At 39.8% G+C, this 12,452-nt stretch overlaps 1 protein-coding gene across 5 annotated transcripts in view; it reads left to right on the top strand.

Moving 5' to 3' along the window:
• The window catches only part of LOC124716908 (serine/arginine repetitive matrix protein 2-like), a 182,455-nt gene that overhangs the window by 141,571 nt on the left and 28,432 nt on the right, over positions 1-12,452 (top strand). For all 5 annotated transcript variants that reach the window (XM_047243473.1, XM_047243474.1, XM_047243470.1 and 2 more), the window contains one exon: positions 5,277-5,310. In XM_047243473.1, the coding sequence (XP_047099429.1) occupies positions 5,277-5,310 (34 nt within the window). The remainder of the gene's footprint in view (positions 1-5,276; positions 5,311-12,452) is intronic.

Below are 12,452 nucleotides of genomic sequence, written 5' to 3'. Positions count from 1 at the left end.
TATTAACCTTTTGAAGTGAGAGTTTGAAATGAAAGAAGTGCAATTCCCCAGATACACTGTTGGTGACAAAGGAATCTGGATGTCACAAGAGGGTGTGGAAGCCATACTCGAATATCCATGGCCAGACATGGTCTGGGAACTGCTACTGTTTCTTGGCATTATAAATTTCTACAACCATTTCGTATGTAATCCCGCACAATTGATGACTCCGTTAAATGACTTGTTTATAGGTGATCCACAACCGAAGAATTAAATTGTGTGGACCATGAAGACAGAAGCAGCTTTAGTGGAAGTGAGAACCGTCGTCACTGAAACTATGATGTTAGCACATCTGGCCACTCGGGGCCCCCCTCACTTCTATGCAGCAACAGCGATAGACACCATGCTACAGCGACGAATAGAACTGTGTTGGCAGCCTCATGCAGTTTTCAACCAAAAGCTATCACCAGCACAACCAGGCTGTACATACGATTGCATGTTTTATGCGCCATATGCTCAAAGGGCAGCAGTTTACTTTGATCATCGACCTCAAACAGCTGTCATTTGCTTTTCATCACAAGACAGACAGATTATTGCCACAACAGCTATGCCACCTACTTAACCTCAGCCAATTTATGATGTATGTTGTCCACATTCAAGGTTAGTTGAAAATTCCAATGAACACACTCGCTTCAAAACGCTCACGACAGCAATCAATTACGAATCCACAGTGAGGTCACAAAAGATTGATCCAGAGCTACACACAGTACTGAAGCAAACAACCACCCTGTGCCTGCAGTAACATCGGTTAAGATACAGATGTATTGTGATGTTTCAATCGCAAAGATGTGACTGTTTGCTCACTTGCAGCTTCAACATGAAGCTATGGTGTCACTGCATAACTTCGTGTGTCCAAGGGTCTACGCATGGTGAATCTTGTGAAGCACACTTTCATGTGATCAGGTGTGGATAAGGATTGCAAACTGTTTGTGTGACAGTACATTGCTTGGCAGAGGAATAAAACAATCTGACATGTCAAAGCACCACTAGACACAGTTATACCTCCACACCAATAGGCACATTTATACCTCCATTCAACAATTCGAGCACCTCCATTTAGACCTAGTGGGATCATTACCACCATATGAAGGTTTCACTTACTGTCTCACAGCCATGGACCCTAATCCATGTCGGCCAGAAGCCTTCCCTATGAATAACATAACTGCTGAAAAAGTGGCAGCTATATTCTTTCAAGGATATGTTATCTGTTTCAACATACCTCTTCCTGTCACCACAGGTAATGGCCACCAGTTTGAGTTGTTCTTTGTTTAAAACACCATTCTGTTGGGTGTGAAGCTGGTAAGCTACACTGCAGCTTACCATGCTGCAGCTAACAGGCTTAATGGAATGACTGCAACAGCAATTAAAAGGAGCATTAAACTGTCGCGAGTCACCTCATTGGATGGAAGCATTACCCATGTGCTTGTGGGCCTCCATGCACCCTTTAAAGATGATGTCAAGGCTACAGCAGCTGATCTCTTATATGGGCAAACAATACAACGACCAAGTGAATTCCTGAAGAATACACCTAATTGACTATATTGATGCATCAAGTCATCTCCAAGTTATGGGTGCAAATCTTGCATGTCCACCCTGTAGCATCATGGGCCAAATAAGTCGTCATCATCTTGTTTTCAGGGACATTAGTGGAACGTAGTCAGATAAACCAAGTGATGCTAAGGGAAGTAGTTTCGGAAATGTGGCACTTAAAGTACTCATAGTATACGAGTCTCGCTGTTTGGATAGGAAAATAACCGATGATGGCCGAAATAGAGAGGATATAAAATGTAGACTGGCAATGGCAAGAAAAGCATTTTTGAAGAAGAGAAATGTGTTAACATCAGATACAGAGTCAAGTGTTAGGAAGTCTTTTCTGAAGGTCTTTGTGTGAAGTGTAGCCATTTGTGGAAGTGAAACATGGAGCATAAACAGTTTAGACAAGAAGAGAATTGATGCTTAAGAAATGTGGTGTTAGCAGAAGAATGCTGAAGATTAATGGCTAGATCATGTAACTAATATGCAGATACTGAACAGAATTGGGGAGACAAGAAATTTGTGGCACAACTGAAAGAAGGGATTGGCTAATGGGACACATTCTGAGACGTCAAGGGATCGCCAGTTTAGTATTGGAGGTAAGTGTGGGGATAAAAATTGTAAAGGGAGACCAAGAAATGAATACAGTCAGCAGATTCAGTAGGATCTGGGTTGCCATAGTTACTCGTAGATGAAGAGACTCTCATGGAATATAGTAGCATGGGGAGATGCATCAAACCAGTCTTCAGACTGAAGATCACAACAACAGCAGCAATATGTGACGAAGTCCTTATTTGGCACGACACAGTACACAAACCACTCGTATGACGGACTTTACAAAATCCTCAACAGGGATGAAAAGATGTTAAAGGTCAGCATTATGAATGTTTGCTGCACAGTCTCTGTGGTTTGCCTGAAATCCACATTTTGCAGCTCATCCATTGCCACAGGCAATGCAGATGTTCCACCTACTTGGAAAACTGAGCACCCACCAACCAGCAAGCAGCCCGTCATGAACCATTCACACCAATCAGCGAATGACAAACTCGTGGATACTGCTGCAGACGTGACTCCACCACAACATGCAATGAATGGCAGTTCACAAAATACTACACTGGGCCCCATAAAGCAAATGATCAAGTGAGTGGAATGCCATGTTGCTCAAATGTCAAATATCGTTGACACTAGCAGGGAAGTGACCTGGTGATCGGGCATTGAAGTGGTGAATGTAGTGACAGCACGCAGTGTTCAAAGTATTTATGTCCAGTGATATATATGTTTACTCTTTGGATTTGTAGTAGTTAGCTGTTCCTTGGTCTTAAATAATAAACGTTGTATGCTATGTCGACACACAGCTTCATCAATGCAGTAACACAGATTTCTAATGGTCACCAAAGATAAGCAATGTTAGGCCCAGTTAGTATTTGGATTGGTGACCATATGAATACACCAGACATGATTAACAATAGTTAAAATTTCTTCTGCTCATTAGGCTGTATGTCGAAAATTTGAATTAAAAAATGGTCTTGGTTGCAACTTGTTCCTTTATTAACAACACATTTCCTCTTTGTGTGACACCTTCAGATTATCTTAAACCTTTCTCTTGCAACATTTTAAAAGCAATAAAACAGCTGTGTGCAAGACTGAAGCATGCGGAAAGGTTGAGGCAGATTGGTCTGGTTTTTCACGTGCTTCAGTCTAGCACAGAGCCATTTTATTGTTTTTAATGAGTTGTAAAAGAAAAATTTTAAAATAATCTGGAGATGGTCCCATAAAGGCGAAACATGTTGTTAATAAAAGAACAAATTGCAACCAAGACTGTTTTTTAATTCTAATAATAATAATAAATAATTATTGATGATGAGACACTGTGATTTTGTGTGCAATGCCAGTATAATGAAGTGCGTAGTTCAAAAACAACAAAATGATAACGTATAAGACAGCTGCATTTTAGATGGCAGCATAAAAGAGCTAGAAGTAAAATATACAAAGATACAATAGGCAGTGAAGTAAATGTTTACCAATAAGCTGCATCCCCTTAAATTGTTATAAATGGTGGATGCCATTTTATGAGAGGGAAGTTTTAAGGTACACCAGTTTTCCTAAGCCTACCAAGAATTTTCTGGAAAATTAAATTTCATAATAGAGTTTTATGACAAAGTTACTTGTTATTCTGGGAAAGTTATTAATTTCTGGAAACAGGTCAGGGCCATAAAACTATAACAGCACAGTTTTAGCCCGAGTACACATTTTGGTTTGAATATTCTGGAGGATGATAATTTTGAATAAGTGTAACTTTTGAAACACACAGTTTCTGGGAAAGTCAAATGTTCCTTGAAAACTGGAGAATGATGAGGTATGTTGATTGAAAAGCAAACCATTTTTGGCGGAGTCGAATTTTGGAGTGCACTCAGTTTACAGGTATCATAAATTATGAATATTACATTGAGTAAAATGTTTAATTGTGAACTAGTTACACTATTGTTACCAGTAGGCTGTAAATTGTAAGTGTGAATAATAAAGTGTAGTGAAATACAGCATGGGTAAGAATTTGGAAACTTTAAGTAGTCAGGGTATATGCAGTATGCGCATAATAGAAAACACGAAAGAGAAAAATTTATTTAAGGGAGTTTATGCACAATGTTTTCCTTGTACTGCTTCAGTTACAATAATGGGTGAACAGATCTATCTTATTTTGTAACTCATGACAGATTGCACCTTAAATGTGTGCTGCTTTCACATTAGCAGTCAAGAGAATGACAGTTCTAATAATGATTCTTTGCTTGTTTATGATCACTTACATTCTTGCTCGCACCCTCTTTGCTCCCCGATGTCCAACGCTCCACTCAACCATAATGACCAAAGGACAAACCATCTGCTGTGTGAGGGGAGGTGTTTATTTGCAGGTGCGCCTCGTTAATGTCTGGAGCTGACTTATTTACACTTCATCTGCACAAACGTGAAACAAGAACACGCACATTGGGACATTTTACACTTAACTACATGAACTATGTTCTTGTTTAAGAAAAATTGCAGCTTACAGCAAACATTGCGAATAGTATGACAGTCGTTACTTAGCTGATGTTAATTTGTTACAGTACTGCAATGGCCCGACTTAAACAAAGAATGGAAATATTAATCACTCAACATCCATGTAAGCAATATAGAAATTGTTGCTAGTTTCAGACAGTGTCCTCCTTCAGAATTAACTGACAGGCAAAGCACACACCCAAACCGACACTGTGCTGGTGCTGCATTCTGAAGATAAACATTGTCCAGAAGCTTTTTGGCAATTTATGAGCCTGTCAGTCACTGAATGTGTGACTATACTGTTACTCCTTCCATTATTAATTATATTAATTCGATCGTTTTGTACTTCAAGAAATTTTCATTGTGCTATTGGGTTAACATATTTCTGTCACTTGGATTAAATTACGTTGTTTTGTACTGTTTTCTGTTTCAGGGTCTTGATAAGGTTACCTCCATAGAAACTATACTGTAATGTAATACACCATTCTCAGAATTAGATGTTGCTAGCAGCAGTTCCTTTAAAAGTAGTTGTATCTGTGGAAATTTTGCTTGAATAAAAATTTCACTGTCAAATTAATTGTAAGCCAGCATAGTATGTGTCTTACTGTTTTTTGTTTAATTTTATTCTCTTAAATTTTTCACAGTTGACTGAGGTTTATTTTCTTATTTCCCAGGACAAAGGACAGAAGCAGAATCAGGACTACCAAGGTCAGATTATTAATAAATTATTATCTGTACTGTGTAGTATAGGTGGTGGGTTTATTCTTTTGTGAGGGGCATGAAACTGAAAAGTTTGAGTTTACAATATTACTCTATTTGATAAAGCTCAGTTCTGGGTGTTCTGTGAAGTAAACTTTGGTTTCTGGACTAAATATATATACCCTTAGCTGTAGTGTGTTAATTATCATTAACACTTTCACTGCTATGAATGTGTGTACACATCCCGCTAAGCCGTTCCCCAAGTGCTGTGGGCATGAACACACATGCCGCTTGGGTTTTCATACAGTACTATGGACGTATGTGTGTGTCCTGAGCCACTGACCTCTCACACGAGTTGTTAACAATTGTTATGACGACGATTCATGATACACAAGAATGTGAATGGACGAGCTGTATGTGATCGTCCTTTGAATGTGAAACGCAGTAACTCGAGAATGAAATGAGGTATCATTCTACTCTCAATTTTAAATGAAATTTCAATATCTTATCTACATTTCATTCACTGTAATGTATGAGCTAAAATCATCCATATGCAAAGTTTACATAAATTTCATGCTGTTTCACTTAATTTGATGCAGCACAGTAAAGAAATTCAATTCTTTATCGAGTAAAGATACTAGACCGTAAGATGTGTAAAAATCAAATTTTTTCACGTAATAGTTTTCGGAAGACGAGATGATCAGCATTTCATATTGGCTGGAACATCATCTTTTGGTGCAGACACTACCATTTTTCAAGCAGTACAGCTGAAACAATAGACACTTTAGCACAGAATGCAGAGAGCACATCTGGAGCAGCAAAAGAGTTAATATTTTAATGTGGGTATGTGATATCTTTATTTACGTTCATTATTAAAAACAGGACTTTGGAGCATTGTCACACAAAATATGGAATGATACACTTAATTCATTTGTAGGTCTAATGACGAATAGATGGATACGGTATTTTATTTTGAGTTTTTGGGACATAAGTTTTTCGTATGATCGAAGAATATCAGGAGAAAAGAAAGTCTGTGCAGTAGAGATGGGAGTGATAGTGAATGGAAAAGTCATATGGAGTCTTATTTTGGGATACAGTAAAGACTCCAAATATACACAATGCAGTGAATCAAATTAAATACGAGCTATTTAAGAGGTGCTAATAATTTATAAGGAGGTGTATCACGTTCAAACTGGAATGGAATGGCTGGCAATCCAGACTTTGACAGAGGAAGTGTAGGGGAAAGTTGGGTAGGTTCTTTACTTCAAAGAATAATAATAATAATAATAATAGTAATAGGGTAATTTGAGCAGGCTGATTGGTTCTCTTGTTCACAGTTTTCACTGTTTGTTGATCAAAGGACAAAAGTGAACAGATATCTTAGAGTGTGCTTCTGAAGACAAGAAGTGTAGTATTGTCAGGTGTAGGCTGTTTTTTTACAGTAAAGGTAACAGTCATATCATTACTTATAAAGACAGATTTCACATTCTTAAGTTTCCCGATACTGTACCATAGTGTAAACTGTTAACATTGGTCCAAGTATACAGATTCGGTTCTCAAATATGCAACTGGCTTGAACACACTTTAAGTAATACCCTGTCTTGGGTGGGAAGTGTTAATCAGAGACAAAGGTATTGTCAGAAGTACCTAAGGAAAGTGGAATAGAACCATTCTGGTTCCCAATGTACATACGTGATTTGACGGTTAGGGTGGGCAGCAATCTGAGACTGTTGGCTGATGATGACACGGTGCATCAGAAAGTGTTTTCGTTGGGTTATTGTAGAGGGATTCATTATGATTCTGGCAGAATTTCTATCTGGCCAAACAGTAGAGAAATGTAATTTAATGCAGATGAGTAGGAGAAACGTGTGTAATATTCAAATACAATATTAATTGTAGGCTGCTCAACTTAGTCATGTCATTTAAATACAGGCTTGTAACATTACAAAAGATACAAAATGGAATGATCACATAATACCTATTTTTGAGTAATTCTTGTGTGATTGTGCAATTTAGAGATATGCAGTTAGATTTGCAACCCATCACTTCAGTCAGTAAGAGAATGTTGAAGATATGCTCTCTTAGGTGAGAGTCTGTGGAGGGAACATGGTGTAAACCTCACCCATCTTCCACATCCCCCAACAGGTGAAACCCATAGAAGACAATGTAACATGTGGCCCCAGTAATGTCTGACTTGATTCTACTTACAGGTGTCAAAATAACTAGTCGGTTTGAGGACCAATTAATTGGAGCTTATTATGGGGATGTAAGCAAATAGGAAGGGCTGTACTATAATAACAACAGCAAGAGGAGCCCAAATTTGACTTACTAACTGAAATGTATTCTGCATTTAAGATTTACAAACAATTAGGAAAACTAATATGTCGCACTGAAATTGATAGGAAAGAGCGCACTGCTTTTGAATGTCAGCTTTTCCGTGTGGCCAAGCAAAAAATGTTACAAGTAAGCCAGGGTAGGGTTGTGATGAACTAGGGAGGGAGATATACTACCATTGAGGAGCAAGAGTGGAGCACAATGATGTGTTACCTAGCCAGTAAGTTGTAGCATCTTGCCATGTTATGCGGACGGCAACATGCAGTTGTCTTCAGATCGTGTGATTGGTGTAGTCCATTTACCTCTCATTGTATTGTGATTGTTACAATTGATTTTCAAAGGCTTGACTTCTCCAATAAACTGCATGAGGCCTCAGAATCAGACTTTCTATCACAGCACCTATGATGAGGTCCTTTGTGACGGACACTACATGTCGACTTCTTCGGTACACTGACAGAAGCGAGGCCTATCGGGTCCTGGTTAAAAATTTCTTCCCAGCAAGAAAACAGCAGACTGTCAGGGTAGGCCCTGTTTCCTGTAGCTGTGCTAAACAACTGTTCTTACAAAAAGTTGTGTCCCTCTTAAAAGCAAAGTTCTGAGAGAACTCTGCAGATCTGTTAGGTTGCCATTACCTGGCTAGTCCTAACTGCCAACCACTTCTCAGGAGGGTATTTTTGTGTTCCTGCAGTTCTTCAAACCGAGGAGTCTCTCTGAGGGCCACTGCCACTGTGGTGACCACCAGTGACAGTTTGAAAGGGGTTGCATTATAGTTAACCATGCCAAGAATCACTTTGTTACAGAGTGAACGATAATGTAATTTCTGTTTCATCCTCATCTTGGAGACAATTAGAAAATCTGGAGGCAAGGTCTCTTAATTATTTTATGAGGCTGTTCAAAAGAAAAGGTCCAAATTACACTGTGGATATAATTGAAGTCTTTATTCAAAAGCAGTCACCAGAGGCCTGAGCACAACTATACAACTGTTTAGACCCAAAGGAGGATTCTGTTCCCAGACCGCCTGTGGCCGTGGCAAAAGCCGGTTGTCACTATGTCCTTCCCATTGATATGTATTTTTAGTGGATTAAACATGTGGAAGTTGCAGGGTGACATGTCCAGGCTGTAGGGCAGATGCTGAAGCTGGTTTCACTTGAACTTGACCATTATGCTTTGTGAGACCTCAGAGATGTGTGGCTGTGCATTATCGTGGAACAGAATCACTCCCTCTGTCAGCTGTCCAGCTGTTTGCTGTTGATGGATTTGCATAGGCTACAGTGTGTCTCACAATGCACATCACTATTAACAGTTTTTCCGTGCTCTAGGAATCCAATGAATATCGGAAGTCAGATGCTGAAAAAGATGGTGAGCATTATATTACCTGCTGAGGGGCACAGATTCAAATTTTTTAGGGCAGGTAACAGTACACACATCCATTGCATGCTGTCCCGCTTTGTCTCTGGCTCAAAGTGACAGTACCAGTTCTCGTCACCAGCGACAATCCGTTCCAGGAGAACGAGGTATTAATGATACCGGAACAGGTGCCGCCCCATATTCAATTGCTTTTGCAGTTTTCTGAGCATCTTTGCAACCCACTCTGCACGCCTTCCAGTGACCCAACCTGTTGTGTAAAATTGTCCACACCGTTCCAGCACTGGCCCCCACCATCATTGCCAACATTTGCATTGTGACACGCTGATCGCTTCAGGTCGTTTGCCCTGTCTATGAGCTCTGCCGTGATTGGTAGTTAGCCTGGCCTGGCCTCAGGTCACCACGTGGACACTCCCGGCCTTTACTAAAATGGGCAATCCACTTTCTAACTGACCTTGGCAGGAACACAGTCTCCCTTGTATACGGCCACCATCCGGTGACGAATATAGGCCAGTTTAACCCCTTCCGCTGCTCCTTGATAGTTGAATTTTGCAATGTGAACGCCATGATGTCCTGACTGCATGGCTCTGCCAAATGGATGGAACACACGACTGCTTGTTTCTCTCCTGCGTCAAGAGCACGTTTACGTGACTACGCCAGACACTACATTCGTGTCCATAGATGTCTCACTACATTATCCCCAAGCGGCATATACAAATTTCAGCCAGTTTGGTTGTTACAATGTTTCGTACCTATTCAGTTGAACACTTCCTGTAATTTATTACTTAATTCTGTAACAAAATAAATGTGTCTGATGAAGATAGTGATCTTTTTCATGAAACGCTATTGACAAAATTGAAAGGTCGCATTTGGGCCACTGCCTCCAATGTTCCTATCTCGCAAGCACTTTTATGACAGAGAGTTTAGGGCCCATGCAGTGGTGCACAAGCAATCATTTCTGTCCGTTCTTTTATGGGAGGAGCAGAAAAAGAGAATAAGTGGCAATGGTAAAAGACATACTCTGGCATGTTCTATACAATAGTTTGCACAGTGTGTAAATATAAAGATAGTTGGTCTTTTCGCATATCTACAGCTAAGAAGACAATGTTCCACTCTATTTCTGCAACATTCTGCACTCATCTGCCGCTAGGTTGCTGAACTGGTAAAATGTAGTAGTCGTGTGTTTGTTGCTTCAGTAATGATCTGTGTGGTTTCAATATATACAGAGTGTAAATGTTTTAGGATATGGTAGTACAGACTAATTTGAATAAAACATTCCATGTAACATATGTCCAGCAGGTTATATAGATACAGCTAGCTACAGAGATAAGTATTGTTCCTCATGTTGGTACTCCAGTTGCTGGCCAATTCTATTGTATTCTATTGTTCAAGGATGCTGCACGTATTTGCTAAAGCTGACAATGCCGATTTGGTATTTGTGTAGGGGTTTGGCAGTGGAAATGCTGTTGCAGCCTGTAGATAGCACAGTAGACAATTTCGTACCTTACAGTGTGTTTATTCATGTTTTCACTAAACTGCTTGTGACTCGTATAGTGCTGAGCAGTCATATATTGTGTAGATGTGCAAACAAAAGGAATCTGAGTGTAGTAGATCTGTTCAATTGGTAGAGCATAGTGCTTCTGCAAGCACATAAAGAAATTCTACACCTATCGGCGCTCCACGCACAAGAATACTCCATCCGTCCAAAAAGTTCAGAGACTGATTTTATTCATATTGTGTAAATGACATCAGGAATGTTGTGCAAGCTGCATCTGCACAGTAAGTGTTGTGGCAGCTTCAAATGACAGCTGCAAACAATGGATGCGCATTTGAGCAACCAGCCAGTTGTAAGCAAACAGTGTTAAGTAATGGACATGTAACTGTAATTTGTCAATGTTGTTGTCACAAATCGTACTGGAGTAACATCTCTAAATTAAGTGTTTTAAGACGTTCTCCAGAATATTTTGAAAAAGAGAAAAGTGAATGCAAAGTTTGTCCTGCACACCTTGACTTCCAAACAAAAAAGGCAACGTGTGGACACCTGCCATGACTTGAGTGAAATGCAAAATGCAGACAGTTCTTTCCTAGGAAAAGACATAATGGATGACAAGACTTAACATCAGTATGGTCATACCATAAGACAAAAAAATGCAGAAATTCTCATGAAGGGTCACTGCTTTGAGACATAACTGGCACGCTGGCCAATGTGACATGTGAACTGAACAACATCCCAAGAAGTTTTTTGACAGTTTCATATCACTGTTCCAATGTTCTGTGCATTGTACTGTCGCGGGAAGAGTACATAGCACACCTGAAGCATTAAAATGCCATCTTAATGTACTTCTAGTTTTCATGAATCCAATCTTGAGACATTTTGGACTGACAAAGTATGGCAGACATTACATATGCACAGCATCTGTCCTTATCATTTACATTGTATTCGGCATTCTGTCTTCATGAATTCAGTAAAACAAGTGGTCTGATGTCCATTGGCTCTCTGCAGTTCTTCTCACTTCGGGATGCAAATGATAGGGTAAATTAATCGACTTCCATGGCTAATCCAGATGTGATTTATGTGTCATGGGAGTATTTGACAGCATACATTTCAGCCAGTTTCACCATGAGTTGTATACTGACATTCTAGTTAGGATATCGGCCTTTTACATTATTAAAGACGAGTAGGATCACCAGTATGATGTGTGTCAATTAGTTAATTCTTTGCTTATAGCAGTATGTGCACTGTTGCCAGTGCTGTACCTTCTTTGGCGGTGAGATAAGAGGAGGTTCTAATACTAGGACTTATCGTGCAGAAACTTGCAGCAGCTGCATTTATAGTATTTGTAGTCTTTGGAAAAGCTTTTGGCAATTTTGAGTGGACTAGCTTGTTTTCTCAAGGATAAAATAAGAGTACAATAAGTGAAATGTTATCTTTAATGTGTACAGAAACTAGATTGTACACTGTCTGATCAAAAGTATCTGGACACCAATTAGTGGACACTAATATGCGGTGTGTCGCCTTTGACAGTTTGAACTCTGCTGAGGACAATTTCAGTGAGATGTCTAAATGTATTGTAGGAATGGCAGCCCATTCTTCCTCAAGAGAAGGTAGTGATAATTAGGTACTTGGGTCTGGAGTGCAGTTGAGGTCTTAACATATCCCAAAGGTGTTCAGTTCATTTCAGAAATATTATTGTCCACAAACCCCAATGTCCTTGCAGCAGCAGTAACAGAAATTCCCACCAGGTTCTGAAGTTACGCACTACCAGGCTTGGCTAGAACGTTGATGGGTGACCGTCCAGTATGTGGAGCACTGTTGGCAAGTGGGATGCACTCAAAGGCGAATTAAGGAGCTTCTTGACTGAATAGTACCAGCTCCGATCATGAAAACTGACAACAGCCGTGTGAGCAGTGTGTTGATCTTACATCCATCTATATACACATCCAGTGATGAC

This window comes from Schistocerca piceifrons, chromosome 9 (assembly GCF_021461385.2).
Source record: "Schistocerca piceifrons isolate TAMUIC-IGC-003096 chromosome 9, iqSchPice1.1, whole genome shotgun sequence".
In the NCBI taxonomy this organism is placed as follows: domain Eukaryota; kingdom Metazoa; phylum Arthropoda; class Insecta; order Orthoptera; family Acrididae; genus Schistocerca; species Schistocerca piceifrons.
Note: the sequence above shows the minus strand (reverse complement) of the source record. Positions and strands in the feature narration are given on the sequence as shown.